This window comes from Phyllobates terribilis, unplaced genomic scaffold (assembly GCF_046119375.1).
Source record: "Phyllobates terribilis strain yellow unplaced genomic scaffold, ASM4611937v1 Scaffold_4__5_contigs__length_816908805, whole genome shotgun sequence".
In the NCBI taxonomy this organism is placed as follows: Eukaryota; Metazoa; Chordata; class Amphibia; order Anura; family Dendrobatidae; genus Phyllobates; species Phyllobates terribilis.
Window position 1 is genome coordinate 325,621,788 of NW_027362764.1, and position 26,374 is coordinate 325,648,161.

At 45.6% G+C, this 26,374-nt stretch overlaps 1 protein-coding gene and 1 long non-coding RNA gene across 8 annotated transcripts in view; one reads left to right on the forward strand and one right to left on the reverse strand.

The window, feature by feature from the left end:
• The window catches only part of LOC141265384 (uncharacterized), a 147,222-nt gene extending 130,136 nt beyond the window's left edge, over positions 1 to 17,086 (forward strand). The window contains exons 3-5 of the long non-coding RNA XR_012320084.1: positions 11,034 to 11,095; positions 12,795 to 12,856; positions 15,901 to 17,086. This is a non-coding gene — a long non-coding RNA (uncharacterized lncRNA). The remainder of the gene's footprint in view (positions 1 to 11,033; positions 11,096 to 12,794; positions 12,857 to 15,900) is intronic.
• The window catches only part of LOC141265383 (triple functional domain protein-like), a 1,868,493-nt gene that overhangs the window by 442,039 nt on the left and 1,400,080 nt on the right, over positions 1 to 26,374 (reverse strand). For all 7 annotated transcript variants that reach the window (XM_073678400.1, XM_073678401.1, XM_073678399.1 and 4 more), the window contains one exon: positions 13,617 to 13,713. In XM_073678400.1, coding sequence (XP_073534501.1) covers positions 13,617 to 13,713 — 97 coding nt within the window. The remainder of the gene's footprint in view (positions 1 to 13,616; positions 13,714 to 26,374) is intronic.

Sequence of the window (26,374 nt, forward strand, 5' to 3'; positions counted from 1 at the left end):
ATGTTTACATGAGATAAGGCACCAGCACTTTATTATAGGTTGTGAATATATGGTCACACATATGATCTGCATTCCGGTATATAAACAGTAAAGCTGTGAAGAAATTATGCCGTATAGCTATTAGTAACACTAATTGCACTAATATCCTACTACACTGGTTGGATAATAGGACTTTATACAGGATGCAACTATGCTTATTTATTTGTGGTGCTTTCTTCTGTGTGTGCATTATTTATATTTGTAGTAACTGAAGCACTAGCATATTTTTGCTCAAAAATAGTGATCATCTACTATATTTATGCAGCATCGGTGTCTCTGCCCCCTACCAAGCAGAGACGCCATACTTCTCACCTCCCCGCTCCTCGCGCCGCGTCCTCCTGCGCTCCTCTTCCTGCTGCTGCCCGCGCGTGCAGCTTCCCGGGCACTGTGCTTAGGGCGCGCGCTCCCTCTCTCTTAAAGGGGCCGCGCGCGCCGTCCTAAGGAGTCCCCAGCCAATGGCCGAGGGTCCTCCCATATATAAGGCACCTCCTTCAAAATGGAGGTGCCCGAGCAAAAGTTGTTGCACAATATACTTACCTCTGTGTCAGCCCTCAGGTCCAGTTGCCAGCCTGACTACTGTTCCAGTCCGCCAGTCTGACTACTCTCCAGCCCGACAGTCTGCCTTCCGTTCTACCCGCCAGTCTGTCTATGGGCAAGTCTGCCTGCTTACCAGGAAGCACCTGCCAGTTACCTGCCAGCTACCTGCCGTGCCTGCTAGCCCGCTCACCTGGGAGCACTCGCCTGTTACCTGCCTGTTCCTGCCCATTACCTGCCTGCTACCTGCCATGCCTACTAGCCCGCTCACCTGGGAGCACTCGTCTGTTACCTGCCTGTTACCTGATAGCCTACCTGGAGGCTCCTGCTGTCACTTGCCGTGACCACCTGTCTGTTACCTATAAGACTTCAACCTGCCCTGCCGTCACGTGCCGTGACCACCCGTCAACTATCCAGAGACTTCTGCCTGCCTGTTGTGTCCATCCGCTATACCGGTCAGTCCCAGTCTGCTGACCCATGGGAGCTACCTGCTCTCTTACAAGGTCGTCCCCAGAGTAGCACCTGGTCTCTCTGCTCAGGCCCCTCCATGGTCACGGCATCGTTAGCTGCCGTACGACCAGGGTCGGTCTGAGTTGATACTTAGTCACGCCCCTCTGGGTCGCTCCTTGCACCGCGGCACAGAGGTTCCACCACCCAGATCCGTAACAGTTTGCTCGGGCCATGGAACCCGGTGGCCCCCAAGCTCCCTCACTCTCTGACCTATACCAGGAGGTGTCCCGTCAGAGTTCCCAACAGGAAACCATCCTGAACTTCCTGCGGAGTGTCAACTCCCGCCTAGACACACTGCCTGTCCCTCCTGCGTCCACCTCGAGTCATACGACTCCCGCTCCAGCAGTGCCGCTGCCCACCAATACCATGGCATCCAGTCCCGATTCCCGGCTTTCTGCACCTCCTCGTTTTGGTGGCGACCCCACCTTAGCTCGAGGCTTCATAAACCAGTGCACCCTGCACTTTGAACTTCTGGCACATCAGTTCATCTCCGACCGGGCCAAAGTGGCATTCATCATGTCCCATCTCACTGGGGAAGCACTGGCATGGCTGAATCCTCTGTGGGAGAGAGGGGATCCCCTGGTGTCCGACCTGTCGTCTGAAAAACCAGGGTGAAAAACCTCTTCAGCCTCCTCTCTGCTACGTCTCCACGAAGGGAGTCTCACCGTGGGCCAATATGCCATACGGTTCCGTACCCTCGCTTCTGAGCTTGCCTGGGATAACGAGGCTCTGCTGTCCGTCTTCTGGGAGGGTCTTTCCGGTCGGATTAAGGATGAGCTAGCCGGTCGGGACATTCCTACCACCCTGGATGACCTGGTGTCACTCGCTACCCGGATTGACATCCGGTTCCAAGAACGCACCAAAGAGACCACCCGGGAGAGAAAGTTCCCCCGCCTTGCTCCTACTTTTCAGAGACCTGCCTCTCAACCAGTCACTCCCCGCGCGCACTCGCCCAAACCCATGCAGATCGACCAGACCAAGATGGTCAAATCTTGCCAAAAGTCACGCCGAGCCGAGGGGAGCTGTTTCTATTGTGGCAGTAAAGAGCACCTGATCCGTTCCTGCCCGGAGAGGCCGGGAAACTTCAGTGTCTAGGACCACTTGGAGAGGTCGTCCTAGGCAAAAGTAAGCCCTCTCCATCCTTGACTTTGTCTGTCTCTATCTCCTGGGGAGAGAACCGTCTCTTTGAAATTGCTCATCTGGATTCTGGAGCTGGTGGAAACCTCATTTCCCAGTCCCTGGTAGAGAGATACCAAATTCCCACCAAACCTCTGGCTGAACCTTTGTCCGTCGCCTCCGTGGATGGAAGACTCCTTCCGGTGACCATCCTGCTCGTCACTGAGCCCCTTACCCTGCAGGTGGGAATGCTGCACTCGGAGAAAATCTCCTTCCATGTGCTGTTCGGACTCTCTCACTCTCTATTGCTAGGTCTACCCTGGCTCCAGACACATGAACCCGTGCTGAACTGGCAATCCGGTGAAGTACTCCGGTGGGGGCAGGATAGCCATAGGACCCGCCTGATTCCGGTTCGCCCTACTCGTCCTCCACCTGCCCCAGCTAATTTACCCGGTCTACCGGCTCCTTACTGGTCCTACGCGGATGTCTTCGGTAAAAAGGAAGCAGAGACACTGCCACCTCATAGGCCGTATGATTGCCCGATCGACCTGGTACCTGGCGCCACTCCACCCCGTGGGGGTATTTACCCGTTGTTGGCGGGCGAAACCCGGGCCATGTCTGAGTACATTGAGGAGAATCTGGCTAGGGGATTCATCTGGAAATCTACCTCCCTGGCTGGAGCCGGATTCTTCTTTGTCAAGAAGGATGGCTCGCTACGGCCCTGTATTGATTATAGAGGACTCAATCAGATCACGGTAAAAAACAAATATCCCCTGCCGCTCATCTCCGAGTTGTTTGATCGCCTTAAGGGTGCCAGGATCTTTTCCAAGCTGGATCTACGTGGAGAGTATAACCTGGTCCGAATCCGTCAAGGAGATGAGTGGAAGACGGCATTCAATACCCGGGACGGTCACTATGAATACCGTGTGATGCCCTTCGGTCTCTGCAATGCTCCCGCTGTCTTCCAAGAATTGGTCAACGATATCTTCCGTGATCTTCTTTACTCCTGCGTGGTGGTATACCTGGACGATATCTTGGTCTTCTCTCCGGATCTTCCCACACACCAGAGGGATGTTCGTCAGGTCCTGCTTAGGCTCAGGCAGAACCACCTCTATGCAAAATATGAGAAGAGTCTCTTCGAGCTTCCCGGGCACTGTGCTTAGGGCGCGCACCCTCTCTCTTAAAGGGGCCGCGCTTGCCGTCCTAAGGAGTCCCCGGCCAATGGCCGAGGGTCCTCCCATATATAAGGCACCTCCTCCAAAATGGAGGTGCCCGAGCAAAAGTTGTTGCACAGTATACTTACCTCTGCTTCAGCCCTCAGGTCCAGTTGCCAGCCTGACTACTGTTCCAGTCCGCCAGTCTGACTACTCTCCAGCCCGACAGTCGGCCTTCCGTTCTACCCGCCAGTCTGTCTATGGGCAAGTCCGCCTGCTTACCAGGAAGCACCTGCCAGTTACCTGCCAGCTACCTGCCGTGCCTGCTAGCCCGCTCACCTGGGAGCACTCGCCTGTTACCTGCCTGTTCCTGCCCGTTACCTGCCTGCTACCTGCCGTGCCTACTAGCCCACTCACCTGGGAGCACTCGTCTGTTACCTGCCTGTTACCTGATAGCCTACCTGGAGGCTCCTGCTGTTACTTGCCGTGACCACCTGTCTGTTATCTATAAGACTTCAACCTGCCCTGCCGTCACGTGCCGTGACCACCCGTTAACTATCCAGAGACTTCTGCCTGCCTGTTGTGTCCATCCGCTATACCGGTCAGTCCCAGTCTGCTGACCCGTGGGAGCCACATGCTCTCTTACAAGGTCGTCCCCAGAGTAGCACCTGGTCCCTCTGCTCGGTCCCTCCCAGGTCACAGAGTCGTTAGCCATACGACAAGGGTCGGTCTGAGTTGATACTTAGTCACGCCCCTCTTGGTCCCTCCTTGCACCGCGGCACAGAGGTTCCACCACCCGGATCCGTAACAATTTATAGGTAGTGATGTACATACACCAATATACCACTTAGATATATTTTTGGATGCACTCGCACTTTATTTTGCCTAACATTGTTTTGATATCAGTCTATATATAGGCCGTATACACTATATAGATATATAATGATTTTTGATGCACTAGCATATCTTTAATTTCTGTTACTAGTCAATAAAGGATGTAATTCCGTGAGTAATGTGGTCGTCTGATCTATTACATTGGGTACGGAAAGTATTCAGACCCCTTTAAAATTTTAAATCTTTGTTTCATTGCAGCCATATGGTAAATTCTAAAAAGTTCATTTTTTTCTCATTAAAGTACACTCTGCACCCCATCATTTAGCTGTGTGTTTAGGGTCATTGTCTTATTGGAAGGTGAATCTTCGGCCAAGTCTGAGGTCCAGAGCACTCTGGAAGAAGTTTTCATCCAGGATATCTCTGTACTTGGTAACATTCATGTTTCCTTCAATTGCAACCAGTCATCCTATCCCTGCAGCTGAAAAACACCCCCATAGCATGATGCTACCACCACCATGTTTCACTGTTGGGATTGTATTGGGCAGGTGATGAGCAGTGCCTGGTTTTCTCCACACATACTGCTTAGAATTATCACCAAAAAGTTCTATCTTTGTATCATTAGACCAGAGAACCTTATTTCTCATAGTCTGGGAGTCCTGGGGCTATGCGGGCTTTCATATGTCTTGCACTGAGGAGAGGCTTCCGTCGGGCCACTCAGCCATAAAGGCCTGACTGATGGAGGGCTGCAGTGATAGTTGACTTTGTGGAACTTTCTATCATCTCCCTACTGCATTTCTGGAGCTCAGCCACAGTGATCTTGGGGATCTTCTTTACCACTCTCACCAAGGTTCTTCTCCCACGATTGCTCTGTTTGGTTGGATGGCCAGATCTAGGAAGAGTTCTGGTGGTCCCAAACTTCTTCCATTTAAGGGTTATGGAGGCCACTGTGCTCTTAGGAACCTTGAGTAATGCAGAAATTCTTTTGTAACCTTGGCCAGATCTGTGCCTTGCCACAATTCTGTCTCTGGGCTCCTTGGGCAGTTGCTTTGAGCTCATGATTCTCATTTGGTCAGACATGCACTGTGAGCTGTGAGGTCTTATATAGACAGGTGTGTGCCTTTCCAAATCAAGTCCTATCAGTTTAATTAAACACAGATGGACTCCAATGAAGGAATAGAACTATCTCAAGGAGGATCACAAGGAAGTGGACAGCATGTGACTTAAATATGAGTGTCTGAGCAAAGGGTCTGAATACTTATGACCATGTGATATTTCAGTTTTTCTTTTTTAATAAACTTGCAAAAATTTCTACATTTCTGTTTTTTTTCAGTCAAGATGGGGTGCAGAGAGTACTTTAATGATAAAAAAATGAACTTTTAGAATTTACCAAATGGCTGCAACGAAACAAAGAGTGAAAAATTTAAAGGGGTCTGAATACTTTCCGTACCCACTGTATATGATCTATTACAAATTGCAATCATGTTTAATTCCCACAGTGATGTGAAAACATGGAAGTTTCTCCTGCACATTAGGCACAGAGAAAGTTAATAGGACCATTTTTACAAGGGAATGTTTTTAGTGGATAAAGTGCAGGGCAGGGCAAATGTTTGATTTGTTGCACCATCTAAAAGGGCAGGGGAAGTGGTGCCCAAGGTCCCTTCGGGAGAGATTATTTGTTGGCAGTGTCACGGCCCAGCCATGTAGAACTGTGAACTGAGCTCAATTCTGATTTTTGGAAGGCAGAAAGAACAAATAAACAGCAGTTCTAGATTTATTATTATTTTTTTTTTATTGTGCCATTCACCACACAATATAAGTGATTAGACAATTTTATTTTTCGAGTTAATAAGATTATAGCGATTTCAGATTTATATAGCTTTACATGTATTAATATTTTTGCACGCTAAAATCAATTTTTTACCCAAAAATTATTTGGTTTTGAATTATCATATTTTCATAGTTATAACTATTTTTCCATGAAGCCAACAGTGCCACATGAGGACAAAAAACTTGTGTTATTGCATCAATTCACAAAGAATCCCAATGGAGCCGATTTGGTTTTAGGAATCAGTCCTTCAATTTCAAGGATTGAATGAGTAAAATTACAAAAATAAACAAAAAACACTGCACTACAACATTGGGCAGAAATGGAAGAGAGCTTACTACCAAATAAAGATAAAGGGTAATGTGAACAAAGTCCTTGGTTTCAAAGTAATCAGTGCAGTAGAAAATCAGAAAATCCATAGTGAAACAGCAGGTATCCTTGTAAATCTCATGATTCAGATGAAGTGGATGAATCCAGGTGACAAGGTACCTAAACCAATAAAATGGAATATGGTATAGAGCAGGGGTCTCAAACACGCGGCCCGCGGGCCGCATGCGGCCCCTGAGGCTGCTTTATGCGGCCCGCAGGCACAGACCCCTTGACGATCCCGACCTGGTCCAGGAGGAGCCGCCAACAGCAGCGCTGAATTGCCACACAGAGACTGTTTCCCAGCACTGCATTTCCAATGCCAGCCGCTGGCCAATCAGAGGCCAGCAGCTGATATCTGCGTGTCGGCGCAGTGAGTATGACGTCATTGCCATATGCAGATGTCAGCTGCTGGTCTCTGATTGGCCGGCGGCTGACATTGAAAATGCTGTGCTGGGAGACAGTCTCTGTGCGGCAATGCAGCGCTGCTGTCGGCGGCTCCTCCTGGACCAGGTCGGGATCGTCAAGGGGTCGGACTCTGTGGTGCCTGCGGGCCACATCTCCAGGAAGGACACCGAGGGAACGGAGGACAGGTGAGAATCATCTTTTTTTTTTCTATTTTATGTGTGTGAAGAACAGCACAGGGGGCACAGAGCCACAACATGGGGACCCGGATGGGGCACAGAGCCACAAGAGGGGACCTGGATGGGGCACATAGCCACAGGATGGGGACCTGGATGGGGCACATAGCCACAGGATGGGGACCTGGATGGGGCACATAGCCACAGGATGGGGACCTGGATGGGGCACATAGCCACAGGATGGGGACCTGGATGGGGCACATAGCCACAGGATGGGGACCTGGATGGGGCACATAGCCACAGGATGGGGACCTGGATGGGGCACATAGCCACAAGAGGGGACCTGGATGGGGCACATAGCCACAAGATGGGGACCAGAGCCACAACATGGGGACCTGGATGGGGCACATAGCCACAAGATGGGGACCTGGATGGGGCACATAGCCACAAGATGGGGACCTGGATGGGGCACATAGCCACAAGAGGGGACCTGGATGGGGCACATAGCCACAGGATGGGGACCTGGATGGGGCACAGAGCCTCAAGATGTGGACCTGGATGGGGCACATAGCCACAAGATGGGGACCTGGATGGGGCACAGAGCCACAAGATGGGGACCAGAGCCACAACATGGGGACCTGGATGGGGCACATAGCCACAAGATGGGGACCTGGATGGGGCACATAGCCACAAGATGGGGACCTGGATGGGGCACATAGCCACAAGATGGGGACCTGGATGGGGAACATTGCCACAGGATGGGGACCTGGATGGGGCACATAGCCACAAGATGGGGACCTGGATGAGGCACATTAGTACAAGATGGGCACCAGGATGGGGAACGTTGCCACAGGATGGGGACCTGGATGGGGCACATAGCCACAGGATGGGGACCTGGATGGGGCACATTAGTACAAGATGGGGACTTGGATGGGGAACATTACTACAAGATGTTTTCCATTATTACTATATGATGCTAATTGTAAGACAATATTACTGTATGTGGCTAATTGGGGGAAATAAAATTGTAAAAAAAAATAAAAAATAAAATAAAGCATGAAAAAATATTGGGCACTAAAAATGCTGTTTTATATGTAAACTAAAGTAAACACAAAAAAGTACACGTTTATTATCGCCACATCCATAACGACCCAAGCCATAAAAAAATAAACACGGCAAAAATGTTCAAAAGGTGTATACAAAAAAAATGGTATCACTAAAAATGTCACATTGAACAAAGAATGCGGCCCCCCAAATTCAAATTTTTTCCATGTGCGGCCCATATACCCAGCCGAGTTTGAGACCCCTGGTATAGAGCCACTAGACTGATTTTGCCCTACAAATGACGGCTTCTTCTGGGACGTTGACCAAGCCCCAGAACAAGTAGTCATTTGTAGGGCAAAGCCGTAGATTGGGCTAAACATTCAATGTCTGCTATGAAGTGGACTGCTCCATGCATTTGTTATAAGAATTATTTTATTTACTTTAGTGAGTATAATAAATACATTTTCACTGTATATTCCGTTATATTTATCCACTTTACTTCATCTGAATGGTGAAGTTTACAGGATACCTGCTCTTTCAATGTAGATTTTCCCCTTAACTGATTACTTGGAAACAATGGACTGTTATAGCCAGTGTCTTGATTTTTTTTTTGCAGTGCCATATAAGTGCTTGTTTTCTGTGGGACGAATTGTTTTCAGTGATGCCCTTTTTTCACATATAACTTTTTGATCACTTATTATTCATTTTTTTGCATTTCAAAAATTCTTTGCAATACATAAGATGAAAGTGTGCTGCCACTATGATAGCATCCCATCTGACACAAGTATTGAGCTACTGACAGCACTTAAAGAGGTTGTCTACCTTTGGGGACAATTTTTTTCTTTCTTAAATTCATGTAATTGTGGCTAAAAATCATTTTTACCATGGAGTTTCATTAAACATTCTGCGTTAATCATATCTAGAGAAGTAGTCTTTGTTGTGAAATTTTAAACTAATGTGATAGCACAGATGTAGGCTTAAAGGGGATGTATACGTTATATATACTCTCGGCCATTTAGTGCTGCCTCTTTCCATTCACTTATATGGAGCAAGGCCACACCCCATCTAGTGACGTGGATGGCCAGTGAGCATGTCCGACTAGAAGGCACGGCCTCGCTCAATACAAGTGTATGGAGAGCAAGGCCATGCCCACTGGCCGGGGTATGTATAACACATACATACCCTCCGTTACCGGGTCTGATACCGGCAAATCCCCGCAGCACATAGTGCCTGCGCTGGGGGAGGGAGGGATTCATAAGAGTGACTGCACACTTTTCACTATTGACCGAACAACCCCTTTAAAGGGGTTGCTTAGTCTAAAACTACACTATGTGACTGTAAAATAACAACAAAAATTTGCCATTAATCACACTTAATGAAAACAGAAATAGTGGGCAAAACCCTGTATGATGATCAGAATGCTGTCCACGTGCAAGCTGAGCAAGAAAACTTGTTGAAAAATTGGAGTACAAGACAGCGAAACTTGCTTACATATACATAACAATGTTTTATTAAATAAAGCACACAGTATAAATAGAATACATACAAGGAGATAGTGCCGGGTGGTGTGTTACATCACGATGGGATTAAGTTTACAATTTATAAATTCATAGCACTTTAAGAGACACTCCGATTGCATAATGCCCGTACAGGTCATATTATTAATCTGAAGCTGTGAGCCCACCAACGTTAGGGTTACAAGCTAAAAAATAAGTGCAAAAGGTGCCCCAAAAATGTTACTTAATTGGAAAAGTCCACCCTCCCCGGTAGCCACCACAAAGACATCAGTAGTGAACACAATGAAAAAGGGATTAACATCTATGGTTCAAAAAGACCCACACATAAGGAAAACAGTGGTGGCACAGGGAGAGGTAACCTAATAACCCACTAATGAAGTACCACTCGTCACACGAGGATCATGGGAATGAGAGCAGGAATGGGCATGAATTTATAAATTGCAAACTTTATCCCATCGTGATGTAACACACCACCCGGCACTATCTCCTTGTATGTATTCTATTTATACTGTGTGTTTTATTTAATAAAACATTGTTATGTATATGTAAGCAAGTTTCGCTGTGTTGTACTCCAATTTTTCTCTATGTGACTGTAGACATGTGGATCCTAACATCATGCACACAGCGCACTGTGAGGATTATCCGGTTCTCCATGGTTTACATTTACTTATGGCCATATTACGACTAGATTGAATCCGGCCTCACTCAATACACTTGTATTGAGTGTGACCAGATACAGTCTAGTCGGTACTTGACCGCATGTATGCATATCGCATACTTGTGGTCAGGCCCCCTCCTCTTCCACCACCAGTGAATCCTCACAGAGCACAGTGCACGTGATCTGAGGATTCACAAGTCGGCAGTCACATAGACTTGTAGTTTTAGGCCACGGCCCCACTATTAGTATTTGGTCAGCATTCTGTCAGTATTTTTTCTCAGGAGTGAGAGACAAAACCAGGACTGGGTGATAGATGCAGAATTGGTGACTTGTTTCTATTATACCTTTTCTCTGATTGTTCCTCACCTGGTTTTGGCTCCCACTCCTGAGAAAAAATACTGACCAAATACTTATACAGCCTTAGAATGGAAAACCCCTTTAATCAATTAATCAAAATATAAGGCAGACAGAGTAATAGAGCATGAAAAGTTAAAGGCAATATATCAGCAGGTTTTACTACCTCATCCGAGACCAGTGCAATATAAACAAAGAGAAGCTGAATCCAACGATGTATCACTTAGTTTACTGGTTGCAGCAGTTCTGACACAATAAGATCTTTTAGATTTAGAATGAAGCAGAGCTGAGAAAGCTAACCCCACCCATACTAAGCTTTCATGTACAAAGTCCATAGACAGTGAGGTGCCTATCATAGGGTGAGGGGGCGTTGCCGGACTGATGTAGTCCAGCAATGTTAATCTCTTACTGATAAATCTCACAGTAAACAACAGCACACACTTTGACAAGTTACACATCCCTGAATTCTGTGTTTCATTCTCTATCTCCTGTTGTCTTCAGATTACATAGCAAAAACCTGCGGACGGACTTCCTTTTCAAGATAGCAGAGATGGAGAGCCTAGGTATGTATTGTAATTAGCAAATATATCGAAGTTCTGTTTTTTCTCAAAATTGAAATTGCAGGAGTGCTATCAGCCGGAGTGACCTGGTAAAGAAGATCTGCCATAATGGCAGGACTCAAGACTACTACTATAGCACTGGACTTACTGTATTTTACACTTGAGCTGACTATGCATGCCCTGGCAAGAATCACCTTATGGTTAGATTGATTATTTATATACAATAAACAACATTGTTGCTAGTCTAACACTGATCTCCTTTATTATACTGTAACTATTATTACACTGGGTATTTTGTTGTGCTCATACTGTTTATTATTAATTAACATCCTTTTTTCATTAGTTTATATTTATTTTGATACACAAACACGGAGTACAGAGGTGCATTATTTATCATGCTAATGAGAGGCAAATGATAAAAAATGAATGCAAAATCTTAAAAACATCTCTAATTTTTTCAGCATTGGCACGGAGCGCTACATGCACAAATACAGACATTCAGCTACAGTTGTTCTGTCGAATTCATGCCACCACTCCATCATGCTGAGGAGCAAGACAGCATTGGAGGCTTAAATGGAAGTTTATCTTCTTCAGTGACATGTCTCACGTTTATCTTGGATAGAATGATAGCTGGAGATTGATCTGGACTTCATGAGGGAATGCGAAAGTGTCTCAGGACATGTTTTGCAACACAACAACAAAAGTCCACATGTTGCTCGTAATACTGTAAACAAACTAACTGGCCTAAATATGCTACAATGGCCTGCAGTTAAAGATGAGTTGATCATTTTGTGCAACCCCGGTCCAGGTCACTGCTTTCTGGCAATGGTGAGGAGTTGTTCGAATTTTCTTACCCTCCAGGATCCCAGCCTTGGCTTATGATTGGTCATACTGGTGAAATGTCACCTGTACGACGCACAGATGACATTACACCAGGCTGGCGATTCAAATGCCACACAGCGAAACCCGGAAGCTCAGGAAATTTGTCCAGCTCTTGTCAACAAAAGAGCACTGCCCTAGACCATGGTTGCACAAAGCGATCCGCTGATCTCAAACCCAGCCCTGACATCATTCCAGCAAATCATGCCACTCAGGCCCGCAGGAGCATGCTCACATGATGAAAGGAGTGTGTATTCTAGGGAAATTAACACCCCTCTTCCCAACTAGTCACCCACTAATTTGCATAGTGTGATCACAGGTTTAAGGTTAATTCTTCTAAAAAAAATTATGTTATTAAAATGCTACCGTGCTGTTACTGCAGTATATCACAGACTAATGAATTCGCTATAATGATAACTATGCTGGTACACCACCTTCCTCTCGTACTTGAATCTTTGGATTATTTTTCACAGACTGACTACCACTCCCATTTTCACTGTGCTTCAACACTAGTGCAATAATACAACACAATTCAATTATGGACTTTTCCTGTCCTTATTTGGAATGAGCTGTTCATTCCTATACTGTAAAAGTATAAAATGACGCTCTCATTTTTTATACTCACTGTGATAGCCCCACTGATTGGCTGGCCTAGACCACGTGATAGTTCCATGGCATTATGGTTAACCCACCTTGTCAAGCCTTATTGACAAGTTGTCATGTAGTTGTCAATTTATTTAACATTGCAAGGTTCTCAGAAAAGGAACTGGTTTATTATAATTTTATTTAAATTGTAATTTTTTTTATTATCTTTCACTTAAAGGGAATCTGTCAGTAGGATCAATCCTCCTAAACGGTCTACATGGGCATGCATTTCTTAGAAAGGTGACTAAAATGATATCTTGATGTTAAAGTAAAATCCACATTTTTCTTAATATGCAAATTAACTGTAAAGAACTATGGGTAGGACATTAATCTGCATGACATTCTGTCTCCAGAGCTGATTTTAAATAAAAGGGGGTTTTAAAGTGAAACATGTAATGACTGCCACTTTCTTCTCCTGATCTTACTGCAGAGCTGTGTGATTATAACAAAGTACAGCAGAATTGAATGCTGTCTCATTACATACACATTTGCAGCAGCAGTTTTCCTCTCATACTGCTGTCAGCTCTGCTGTACAGCTGTGCCTGATTATAACTAACACAGTACAGCAGAGTTGAATCTTGTCTCATTACAAACACCTTTTCAGTTGTCCTCTCACAGTGCTGTTGAATGTGCTGTACTTCCAACCCCCATGCACCACACAGGTTGTCTGTGCCATGGAAGCTATGGCTATGGAGAGCTATGAGTGGAGCAGCTGCAAATGTGTTCATCAAAAGAGAAAAACTGAACAGGTTGCATAGTAGAACCACCACAAAAACAATACAATGCTTAATAAGGCGGTATTTTCCTAGAATGTAACATAACATATTTAAAAAAAGTAGAAACAAACACTATGTGGATAATGAAAGAAGATATCTGGCCACTCCTCATTCACCAAGAGAAATTAATTGTTTTTACTAAAACAGACAAGTCAGGAGAGCACATGGGTTCAATTTAATTAACAAAATAATTAGAAACATTAAAAGTATTTTTTATAGCTTACCTTATCACTGTCTAAAGTATTTTGTGATGTTCTGGATGCAATTGATATTGTATCAGGTTGACTGCCATCTCCTTGACTGTCAAAATCTTCAGGATCTCTATGATTCAAAGATTAGTGTTTTTTAATAATTTTCTAAAAGAACTAGATGCAATAAATAAACACTGATGAAACAATAAGCTATAAGTATGCATTCCAGTATAATTTATTAAAATTATTCCAGGTGATTATTTGTCGATTACTGCTTGTTACCTGCAAGATAATCTGGTGAAACCTCTAAAAAGTAAACTATTCCATACTGTCAGAGACAAATGATCTTCTAAAGGGGTAGTCTTTGCAAGCAAAGAAGAAGCAAAGAAGAGAGCCAATATGTAAAGAATATAGGATAACGTTGCTCAGAGATTAATTATTCATTAAGTATTGCTCATTATGTGAATGGTCATTAACAGACCTATCATCTTAAAGTGGAATCAATTTTTAGCTATATAAAAAGTAGAGGTGGCCTTATTAAACTGTTTGCTTAACTGCTTAAGAGCCCCTCATAAAATAAAAAGAAGCCCAAAACACATTCTCGGCACCCATACAGGACATCCACTCTGATGGAATATTGAAGGTAGCGGCCAAATGGTAATCGTTAATTGGCTGTAGTGATAATGTGACATTACTGTTGACAGACACAGCGTTGACACCGAAGGAATGTCAATTACTAGGTTACTATGTTTTTTTAATTATTTTATGTGGTGTACTTTGGCAGTTAAGAAGAGGTTGCCCAGTAGAGGATGCCTATCAAATGGAACAATAAATTAACTGTAATGTGCCCAAAAGATAGTTACTGGTCAGATATTACTTTTATTGAATACATAGGACAAATATTCATACTTCCAATAAGAAAATGAGCAAGGAAAAAAAAATGCCACATGTAAGCACTGTGGCATGTAAAAGTTTGGGTACCCCTGATCAAAATTACTGTTAATGTGAACAGTTAAGCAAGTTGAACATGAAATTATCTCTAAAAGGCCGAAAGTTAACCCCTTTCTGATGTGAGGCGTATTTATAAGTAATGACCAGGTTCGTATAGCTACGTCTCACCTTTAATGCGGCACCGCGACCGCAGTGATCACATTAAAATTCCAGTGCAATCATACCTCAGTGTAGATGCTGGGGTGATCCCAGTGTGGTGACGTCATCCCAGGGGGTGACGACACCCCCTGCAACTACGATCGCTGTAATTGGCTGCTTAATTCTGAACAGCCAATCACAGAATTTCTCAGTGTTTCAGGCTATCAGATTGCCTGCAACACTGATGTCCAGCCTAGGATTGGTGCTGTAATAGCACCGGTCATAGGCTGGTGACTGGCGTTGCCAGGCTTCACCTGAGCCAGCTCTGATTGGTGCGATCGATGATGACATCGATCGCACCGACGCGCTGTGACCTGGGGGTGACCACCCTGCACTTCCTCATAATAGATGAGGATTTGTATAGGGCGGTCACTCTGTCCGCCTGTGCACCGTGCTAGGCCTTGTGGTGCCACAGAAGCCTGTGACACCAAAATTGCTGCTCCTGCTGAAGCAGGAATGAAGAGACAGAAGACAACTGTAAGAATATTTTTTAATCCCTCATCCATACCTGATCTCTTCTTATCCACCCCAATCCCCCTCCCCCCCCTCTTTTTTACTCCCACACCATTGAACATTCCTGCAACCGAGCGCTGATCAGTACTTGATCGCTCAATTTTTGGCAATTTTTTATTCCGTGCATCCTGCAGCGGCCGAGCGCTGATCAGTGAGGCAAATCACTGATCAAAGTCCATGCTCGCTTTTTTTGTCCCTGTCCATTTAACCCCGCCTTTGCATCACCTCCGTGCATGCATCCAGCAGCCGAGCATTGATCAGTGACGCAAAACACTAATCTGCACTGCTGCTTGCTGGTTTCCACTTTTCTTTCTTTCACTGACTTTTTTCTCCACCCACCTCTTTGCACCACATGTGTGCACCCTACAGCAGTCAAACGCTGATCACTGACCTCCGGTTGTTGCTTTTTTTCTTTTAAAAAAAAAAAAAAAACTTTACACCAAGCACTCTCACACACACAAAACTGAATAAAGTTTGGTATTCACACAAACACCACATACGTACATAAAAATAAAATGTCGTCCCACTCATCCCAAACCCACTATTCAGTGGAGGAGGCAATACGCTTTTCTTGCCTCCGACACTGACAGTGAGGGAGAGGATCTCACCTTCCTTTATTTTCCAGACTCTGACTCCTCTTCCTCCTCTTCCTCAGGTGATGCTGAACAGCCATAAAGACGCCACAGGAGAGAAGCTGAACAAGCGCCCACCATTACTGACCCCTTATGGACCTTGCCCCCTGGAAATTATGAGCCAATGATTCCAGATTTTGTGGCACAATCAGGAATCAAGTTTGACACCACTGGCCTCACAGAAATATACTTTTTCAAAGTCTTTTTCTCTGAGGATTTTGTAAACCTGATGGTTGGCCAAACTAATTTGTATGCTCAGCAATTTTTGGCACAAAACCGCTCATCATTTTCTAAATGGACTCCTGTAAGCACAATAGAAATTATGAAGTTTTGGGGCCTTGTCCTTCACATGGGGATACTGAAGAAACCAGAGGTTCGGCAATATCGGAGTGTTGATGTTTTGTATAACACTCCAGTGTTTCGAATGGTCATGACCCAGACAGTTTTGAGGCCATCCACTTAGGAACTTTTAACCCTTATAAGTTCTTAAGAAAAAAAAATTTTGGTTCCAAAATTGTAATGATGTAAAGTAAACAGGGTCGGACTTGGGCACCAGGACACCGGAGAATTCTCGTCCTGCTCGGGGGCCCGCCAGCTAACATGGCCGCTGCAGCACCTGCATTGAGGCCCAAAGGTGGAGGGGGGGCCATTGCTGTGCGCCTGAGGAGGGCAATCTGGCCTGCTTCTTGTGCTCCCAGGCTCGGGGGCCCATGGCCAGATTGCCCTCTCATCAGCGGCGGCGGGCAGGGAGTGATCCCTCCACTCTGCTGCTGACAGTAGAAAATGGCCGCGGAGCAGAGGGATCTGTCCTCTGCTTCCTGCCCGGCGCTTTCTCCGTGACACAGGCTCGCACTGCTTGTTGATGTCATTATGCAGTGCCGGCCTCTGTCAGGGAGAAAGATGCTCGGCAGGAAGCAGAGGACGATGCTGCGGGGGAACGAGCAGACAGGGTAAGTGTTGTTTTTTTAACTAGAGCGATGGTGCTGGAGGAGGTGGGGGGAGAAGAGGGAGAGCAATGGTGCTGGAAGAGGTGGGGAAGAAGAGGGAGAGCAATGGTGCTGGAGCAGGTGGGGGAGAAGAGGGAGAGCAATGGTGCTAGAGAAGTGGGAGAGGAGGGAGAGCAATGGTGCTGGAGCAGGTGGGGGAGAAGAGGGAGAGCAATGGTGCTGGAGGAGGTGGGGGGAGAAAAGGGAGAGCAATGGTGCTGGAGCAGGTGAGGAGAGAAGAGGGAGAGCAATGGTGCTGGAGCAGGTGGGGGAGAAGAGGGAGAGCAATGGTGCTGGAGAAGGTGGGGGGAGAAGAGGGAGAGCAATGGTGCTGGAGAAGGTGGGGGGAGGAGAGCATTGGTGCTGGAGAAGGTGGGGGGAGAAGAGAGAGATCAATGATGGAGCAGGTGGGGGGAGAAGATGGAAAGCAATGGACCTGGAGAAGGTGGGGTGAGAAGAGGGAGAGGAATAGTGCTGGAGAAGGTGGAGGGAGAAGAGGGAGAGCAATGGTGCTGGAGGAGAAGAGGGAGAGCAATGGTGCTGGAGCAGGTGGTGGAGAAGAGGGAGAGCAATGGTGCTGGAGAAGGTGGGGGAGAAGAGGGAGAGCAATGGTACTGGAGGAGGTGGGGGAGAGATGAGGGAGATCAATGGCGCTGGAGCAGGTTGGGGGAGAAGAAGGAGAGCAATGGTGCTGAAAAGGTGGGTGAGAAGAGGGAGAGCAATGGTGCTGGAGGAGAAGAGGGAGAGCAATGGTGCTGGAGCAGGTGAAGGGAGAAGAGGGAGAGCAATGGTGCTGGAGCAGGTGGGGGAGAAGAGGGAAAGCAATGGTGCTGGAGAAGGTGGGAGGAGAAGAGGGAGAGCAATGGTGCTGGAGGAGGTGGGGGGAGAAGAGGGAGATCAATGGTGCTGGAGCAGGTGGGGGGAGAAGAGGGAGAGCAATGGTGCTGGAGCAGGTGGGGGGAGAAGAGGGAGAGCAATGGTGCTGAAGCAGGTGGGGGAGAAGAGGGAGAGCAATGGTACTGGAGGAGGTGGGGGGGGGAGAGGGAGATCAATGGTGCTAGAGAAGGTGGGGGGAGAAGAGGGAAAGCAATGGTGCTGGAGCAGGTGGGGTGAGAAGGAGAGCAATGGTGCTGGAGAAGGTGGGGGGAGAAGAGGGAGAGCAATGGTGCTGGAGTAGGTGGGGGGAGAAGAGGGAAATCAATGGTGCTGGAGCAGGTGGGGGAGAAGAGGGAGAGCAATGGTGCTGGAGGAGGTGGGGGAAGAAGAGGAAGATCAATGGTGCTGGAGGAGGTGGGGGGGAGAAGAGGGAGAGCAATGGTGGTGGAGGAGGTGGCGGGAGATATGGCAATGGTGCTGGAGGAGGTGGGGGAAGATATGGCAACGGTGCTGGAGGAGGTGAGGGGAGATATGGGAATGATACTGGAGGAGGTGGGGGAGATATGGCAATAGTGCTGGAGGAGGTGGGGGGAGATATGGCAATGGTGCTGGAGGAGGTGAGGGGATATATGGCAATGGTGGTGGAGGAGGTGGGGGGGAGATATGGCAATAGTGCTGGAGGAGGTGGGGGGAGATATGGCAGTGGTGATGGAGTAGGGGGGAGATATGACAATGGTGATGGAGGAGTAGATATGGAAATGGTGATGGAGGAGGTGGGGGAGATATGGCAATGGTGATGGAGGAGGTGGAGGAGATATGGCAATGGCGCTGGAGGAGGTGGGGGAGATATGGTAATGGTGCTGGAGGAGGTGGGGGGAGATATGGCAATAGTGCTGGAGGAGGTGGGGGAAAGATATGGTGATGGAGGAGGTGGGAGATATGGCGATGGTGATGGAGGAGGTGGGGAGATATGGCAATGGTGCTGGAGGAGGTGGGGGGTATGGCAATGGTGCTGGAGGAGGTGGGGATATGGCAATGGTGCTGGAGGAGGTGGGGAGATACAGCAATGGTGATGGAGGAGGTGGGAGGAGATATGGCAATGGTGCTGGAGGAGGTGGGGGGAGATATGGAAATGGTGATGGAGGAGGTGGGGGAGATATGGCAATGATGATGGAGGAGGGAGATATGACAATGATGGAGAAGGTGGGGCAGAGCAATGATGGGGAATTATTTGGACGCTATATACTGTTAATATCTGGTCTGGTCACGGTGTAGGGGTATTTCTCCCTTGTATGTGGTATTATTTGGTCACTATGTGGTGGTAATATGTAGGCCAGTCATGGTGTGGCAGTATTTCTCCCTTGTGTGTATTAGTATTGGTGTTGGTATAGCGGATTGTGTTGTGTATAGCGGTCATTTGTTCTCTCTGATATTTAATTAGGAGAAGATTCTTTATTTCCATTAGTGATTAAATACTTGGAACAGATGCACTTACCATGGTTCTCCGGGGAAAACAAGTAATCACCTCTCCACAGGTGATAAATTATTGATTAGTGGAAGTCTGAATTCTGGGACCTGCACTAATTGGTAGAATGTGGAGTTTTTATTCCCATTTGAATGGAGCTCATGTGCGACTTGGCCACAGATCCATTCAATCCCTCAGTGACTGCTCTTGTTTTTTTTCTGGAAGCCCCAAAGAGAATGAATGGAGATGTGATCAGTCGTCCCACCTGCTGCTGCATTTTAAAATGGGGATAAGTGTCCTGTCAGGGATAAAACTTCCCCATTCTTCCGATAGCTGCATTTTCCAATGTTCGGAGCCATACGGTCAATAAGTTATCACCTATCCTGTGGAGCTCATGGATCAATTGTGATAACTTGTTTAAACTAAAGAACCCCTTTAATGCAAACTACCGTAATTGTACATCCCAGAAATAGTGGTGCACAGTAGATGTTTAGGAGCCGCCTGTGATTTACAGTTGACGCTCCATCTATAAAAGGGATAACAGCTAATAGTTATTTGCATACAGCTATAGGTGGGCCCTCAGGATCAATTTCCCCTGTGGGCCCCAGACTCCCCAGTCCGACACTGAAAGTATATATGTGGGAAATGTTATTTATTAACTAAGATGAACCAACAGGGGAGGTAATCTGCTGGATCTGGTGCTGTCATATAGACCAGATACAATTTCAGATCTACAGGTCCGGGAGCATTTGGGAAACAGCGACCATAATATGGTAAGTTTCAATGTAATATTTAATAAAACATTTCAAAAAGGAAATGTAAAAACCTGGAACTTTAAGAAAGCTGATTTCAGCAAATTGAGGGAGGAGCTTAATCGTGTAGGCTGGGGCCATGTCATGGTAACTGGGGATACACCGAATGCTTAAGGAAATACTACTAGAATCCTGTAGAAAATGTATACCCTCTGGTAATAAAATGTCCAGGAATAAAAAGCAACCATTATGGATAAATAAGACAGTACAAAGTTTAATACAAAAACAAAGGGCATTCAAAATCGTGAAGGCCAAAAATACAGAAATAGCATTTCAGAAGTATAAAGACCTAAATAAGAAATATAAAAATGAAATCAAGCAAGCAAAATTATCTACAGAACAACAAATCGCCAGGCACATAAAATTAAGTCCCCAAAAAATGTATACATACAGTACAGACCAAAAGTTTGGACACACCTTCTCATTTAAAGATTTTTCTGTATTTTCATGACTTTGAAAATTGTACATTCACACTGAAGGCATCAAAAATATGAATTAACACATGTGGAATTATATACTTAACAAAAAAGTGTGAAACAACTGAAAATATGTCTTATATTCTAGGTTCTTCAATGTAGCCACCTTTTGCTTTTGTTGACTGCTTTGCACACTCTTGGCATTCTCTTGTTGAGCTTCAAGAGGTAGTCACCGGAAATGGTCTTCCAACAATCTTGAAGGAGTTCCCAGAGATTGGTATATGGGTACAGGAGGCGCTGTGGGCTCGTCACTACTAGTGGCAGCAAATTTGTGGACAGGGAACCAGGGTTGTCCAAATAAGGGTTGATATAGCCGAGAAGAAGTAAATTTGCGCTAGTGGTAGTGAACAGAAGGACGGCACAAGAGATTTTGAGTGCAAGGGATAAATTTATTTAATTCAACATGTGCTTAAAATAGCTAGTTAAAATGATTCAGACTCAGTGAAGTCACTGGGTCGGATATGAGAATAGGTATTAAAAGTATTAAAAGTTTTAAAATCGATAAATAAATGGTGTCCACTGATACAAGGTAATCACTGATTGGTAAAAATAGGCCTCTTTCCTCGTGGTCTGAGGATGTTCGGTTGCAGTAGATGTATAAGGAGGCAAAGGCTTGTAGACCTAGTGGGATAGAATAGGAATGTATAAATATGGTATACTAATGAGCGATGGGGGAAGGGGTAGGTATCTGTTTGTCTGTGGTTACATGACACTGGTGCCTCGTATGGGGTATGGAGGTTCACTGGTGGCACGTATTGTGCCTGGGAGGGAGGACGAGGGGTACCTAGAGTGGGGTACACAAAAAAAATGTGTGAATCAGTGGGGGTGGAACTCGACAGAGATGTCTCTGCTGGACTCTGAGTTGGGTCGTGAGTTACCTGTGCTTGGTATGGTACTCAATAGACTGTGGTAGTAGTTGGCTGTTGTTCCACAGTTGTACTGCTACTGGTGTGACAGTCAGCAGGCTGTGTAGATAATACTGGATTCACCGGAGCAGTACTATAGGGAGTGAGAGGAGACAAGTATTAAGAATAGGGTGTAGGGCTCAAGGGTTAAGGTACGGGGTTTGAAGGGGGCAGTTCTGGATTAGTTACCTTCTAGAGGGTAGCGGGGGGTGTCCTGATTGTTTTGATGACTAGGAGGTGGCAGTCCTGGTCCTTCTTGGAGAGAGGTAGAGGATATGTAACTCACGGCTGTGGGTTGATGATCTGAGTTAGATCTGTAGGGGGAAGGAATAGTGATAGATCATAAATTAACTGATGTAGCTGTGGTACAAGCCTTGGAGACAAGAGGTTTAGGGTTACCTGTTTGTAGGTACAAGGGGCATCCAGGGACGTCTTAGAATGAGCTGGAGGTAGTAGTCCTGGTCCCTTGTTGAGTGGAGGTAGCACGAGGAGGTCAGAAGTAGGATGCAGCAAGAGGCTTGTACTAGCATGTAATGCCTCTGTTCGCTGTATAGAGATCTGTAGGGAGGGGGAAGAGGTGTATCTGTTAGGGTATCACTGGGGTGTGGCTGTAGTCTCCAGTTTTAACCCAGAGATGGTGGTTTACCTGCTTCGTAGGGATTATGGTGTCAATAGTAGATGCTGGTTCAGGCCTCCGTAATGTGGATACAGCAAGGTGCTGTAGTAGGAGGCTATAGTTAGGTCAGAGGTAACCAGAAATAGGATACAGCAGGAGGCTTATGATTTCCTATGTTGGGTGCACCAGGAGGCTCTGGCTGGAAAAAGTGGGTGCCAGATTCAGCAATAGGGAGGGTTGCTGGTGCAGCGCCCAACTGAAGGGGTTGATAGCAAGTACTGCGGGGAACAGGGACAAAACTATTAGAGGGTCAGCTGGGTACAGTAGGACTTGGTGGGGCAGGGGCCCGTGGTTACTTACGGTCTGTAGAGGGCTTCACCGTCTGGGGGTGGTCGAGGTCCGGAGCGAGAGCGGAGTCCCGGCCGGTGACTGCCGCGTACTCGCTACTTCCGGGTAGGAGGAGGAGAGAGAGAGAGTATGTGTGGAGAGCGCGCGAGAGATGCGCATCTCCAGGAAAGCGCGCGAGAGGGGGGCAGCGTGACGTAGGGTCACGTGGTGTGCAGCGTGCACAAAGTACAGAGGCCTGTGGGCGCCTCTTGCTGGGTTAAGGGTCAGTCCGACGCGTTTCAACAGCTGCGGCTGTCTTCCTCAGGGATGGCTTAACCCGGTCAAGTGGTGTTCTTATATATGCAGGGCTGGTGACGTCACAGGTCAATTTGTTAGTCATTAAATGCGAAGAGCTCTATTTCGCTGTTCAATCCTCTTGGTCTTAAGGTGTTCAGTTTAAAAATCCACTCACTTTCTTTCCTGGACATGCTCTTAATAAAATCTCCTTGTCTCCAGTTCCTGTGGACGATTTGTATACCTACTATTTTAATTCCTTTTATTGACCCATTGTGTTTTTTTATAAAGTGTTTTGAGAGAGGGTGGCCCATGTATTTATTTCTGATGTTCCTTAAATGTTCGCTGATCCTGATGTTCATAGGTCTTTTTGTTCTGCCTATATATAATTTGCCACATGGGCAATATAGCCCGTATATGACCCCTGTGGTGTTGCATGTTATAAAATCTGTGATGGGGTATGTTTCTTTTTGGTGGCTGACGGTGTGTTGTTTCTGTGTGTTTAGGGTTTTGCATGTCTTACATTTTTTGCATGGGAAGAAGCCTGAGTTCCCAGAGATGCTTAGCACTTGTTGGCCCTTTTGCCTTCACTCTGCGGTCCAGCTCACCCCAAACCATCTCGATTGGGTTCAGGTCTGGTGACTGTGGAGGCCAGGTCATCTGGCGTAGCACCCCATCTCTCTCCTTCTTGGTCAAATAGCCCTTACACAGCCTGGAGGTGTGTTTGGGGTCATTGTCCTGTTGAAAAATAAATGATCGTCCAACTAAACGCAAACCGGATGGAATAGCATGCCGCTGCAAGATGCTGTGGTAGCCATGCTGGTTCAGTATGCCTTCAATTTTGAATAAATCCCCAACAGTGTCACCAGCAAAGCACCCCCACACCATCACACCTCCTTCTCCATGCTTTACGGTGGGAACCAGGCATGTAGAGTCCATCCGTTCACCTTTTCTGTGTCGCACAAAGACACGGTGGTTGGAACCAAAGATCTCAAATTTGGACTCATCAGGCCAAAGCACAGATTTCCACTGGTCTAATGTCCATTCCTTGTTTCTTTAGCCCAAACAAGTCTCTTCTGCTTGTTGCCTGTGCTTAGCAGTGGTTTCCTAGCAGCTATTTTACCATGAAGGTCTGCTGCACAAAGTCTCCTCTTAACAGTTGTTGTAGAGATGTGTCTGCTGCTAGAACTTTGTGTGGCATTGACCTGGTCTCTAATCTGAGCTTTTATTAACCTGCGATTTCTGAGGCTGGTGACTCGGATAAACTTATCCTCAGAAGCAGAGGTGACTCTTGGTCTTCCTTTCCTGGGGCGGTCCTCATGTGAGCCAGTTTCTTTGTAGCTCTTGATGGTTTTTGCAACTGCACTTGGGGACACTTTCAAAGTTTGCCCAATTTTTCGGACTGACTGACCTTCATTTCTTAAAGTAATGATGGCCACTCGTTTTTCTTTACTTAGCTGCTTTTTTCTTGCCATAATACAAATTCTAACAGTCTATTCAGTAGGACTATCAGCTGTGTATCCATCTGACTTCTGCACAACACAACTGATGGTCCCAACCCCATTTATAAGGCAAGAAATTCCACTTATTACACCTGACAGGGCACACCTGTGAAGTGAAAACCATTTCCGGTGACTACCTCTTGAAGCTCATCAAGAGAATGCCAAGAGTGTGCAAAGCAGTCATCAAAGCAAAAGGTGGCTACTTTGAAGAACCTAGAATATAAGACATATTTTCAGTTGTTTCACACTTTTTTGTTAAGTATATAATTCCACATGTGTTAATTCATAGTTTTGATGCCTTCAGTGTGAATGTACAATTTTCAAAGTCATGAAAATACAGAAAAATCTTTAAATGAGAAGGTGTGTCTAAACTTTTGGTCTGTACTGTATATAAATGCTAAAAAGAGAAAATCAGATGGTATTGGCCTCTCAAAAGACGATAATAAGAAGATAATTATAGAAGACAAAGAAAAGGCTGAAATATTAAACAGACACTTTTCATCAGTGCTCACCAACAAACAGCCTGCTCCATAAATCTTTCAACAGGGCAAAAAACAAAGTTCATCTCCTAATATAACTAGTTTAACACAAAAAGTACGCCTGCATCTGAGCAAATTAAACATTGACAAATCCCCTGGCCCAGATGGTATTCATCCACGGATACTGAGGGAATTGAGCTCAGTAATTGATAAACTGCTGAATCTCATATTCTTAGACTCTCTTGCAACGGATAGGGCCACAGGATTGAAGGATAGCCAATGTGGTACCGGTATTTAAGAAAGGAAAGGTAAGAAGGTGGATCCAGGTATCTACAGTTCAGTAAGTCTGACATTAATAGTGTGCAATGTTTTTGAGGGCATTATAAGAGATGACCTGCATAGTTATATTGCAGAGAATAATATCATAAATGATAATCAGCACAGATTTATGAAGAATAGGTCGTGTTTAACCAACATGTTGGGTTTCTATGAGGAGGTAAGTGCAAATCTAGATGTTGGTAATGAGGCTGATGTGATTTATCTGGACTTTGCAAAGGCATTTGATACTGTACCACATAACAGCCTTATACTGAAGCTACAGAAGGAAGGACTTGGAGGAACAATATGTAGATAGGTAAGGAAAGGGCAGTCATAAATGGTATATTCTTTAAATGGGACATAGACAGCAGTGGGGTGCCTCAGGGAACTGCGCTAGGACAAATTCTCTTTAAACTCTTTATTAACCCATTTACCCCCCAAAGTGGTTTGCACGTTAATGACCAGGCCAATTTTTACATTTCTGACCACTGTCACTTTATGAGGTAATAACTCTGGAACGTTTCAACGGATCCCCCTGATTCTGAGATTATTTTTTCATGACATATTGTACTTCATGATTGCGGTAAAATTTCTTCTATATCACTTACGTTCATTTGTGAAAAAAAAACGGAAATTTGGTGAAAATGTAGCAATTTTCAAAATTTCAATTTTTATGCCCTTAAATCAGAGAGATATGTTACAAAAAATAGTTAATAAATAACATTTCCCACATGTCTACTTTACATCAGCACAATTTTGGAACCAACATTTTTTTTTTATTAGGGAGCTATAAGGGTTAAAAGTTTACTAGCTATTCACATTCAAGAACTTTATTAACCCTTCAGGTGCTTCACAGGAATTTTTGGAATGTGGAAGGAAAAAATTAACATTTAACTTTTTTCATAAAAAATGTTATTTAGACCCAATTTTTTATTTTCGCAGGGGTAACAGGAAAAAAATGCACCCCAAAATTTGTTGTGCCATTTCCCCTGAGCACGCAGATACCCCATATGTGGGGAAAAAACACTGTTTGGGAGCAAGGCAGGGTTCGGAATGGAAGGAGTGCCATTTGACTTTTTGAATGTAAAATTTGCTTGAATAATTAGCCGACGCCATGTTACATTTGGGGAGCCCCTGATGTGCCTAAACAGTGGAAACCCCCAACAAGTGACACCAATTTGGAAACTAGACCTCTCAGGGAACTTATCTAGATGTGTGGTGAGCACCTTGAACCGCCAGGTGCTTCACAGAAGTTTATAACATGGAGCCGTGAAAATAAAATTTTCACATTTTCCCACAAAAATGTTTTTCAGCCCCCAGTTTTGCATTTTCATAAGGGTAAGAGGAGAAATTGCACCATGCATCTTGTGCAATCTCTCCTGAGTAAGCCGATACCCCATATGTGGGGGAAAACCACTTGGGCATACGGCAGTGTTCAGAC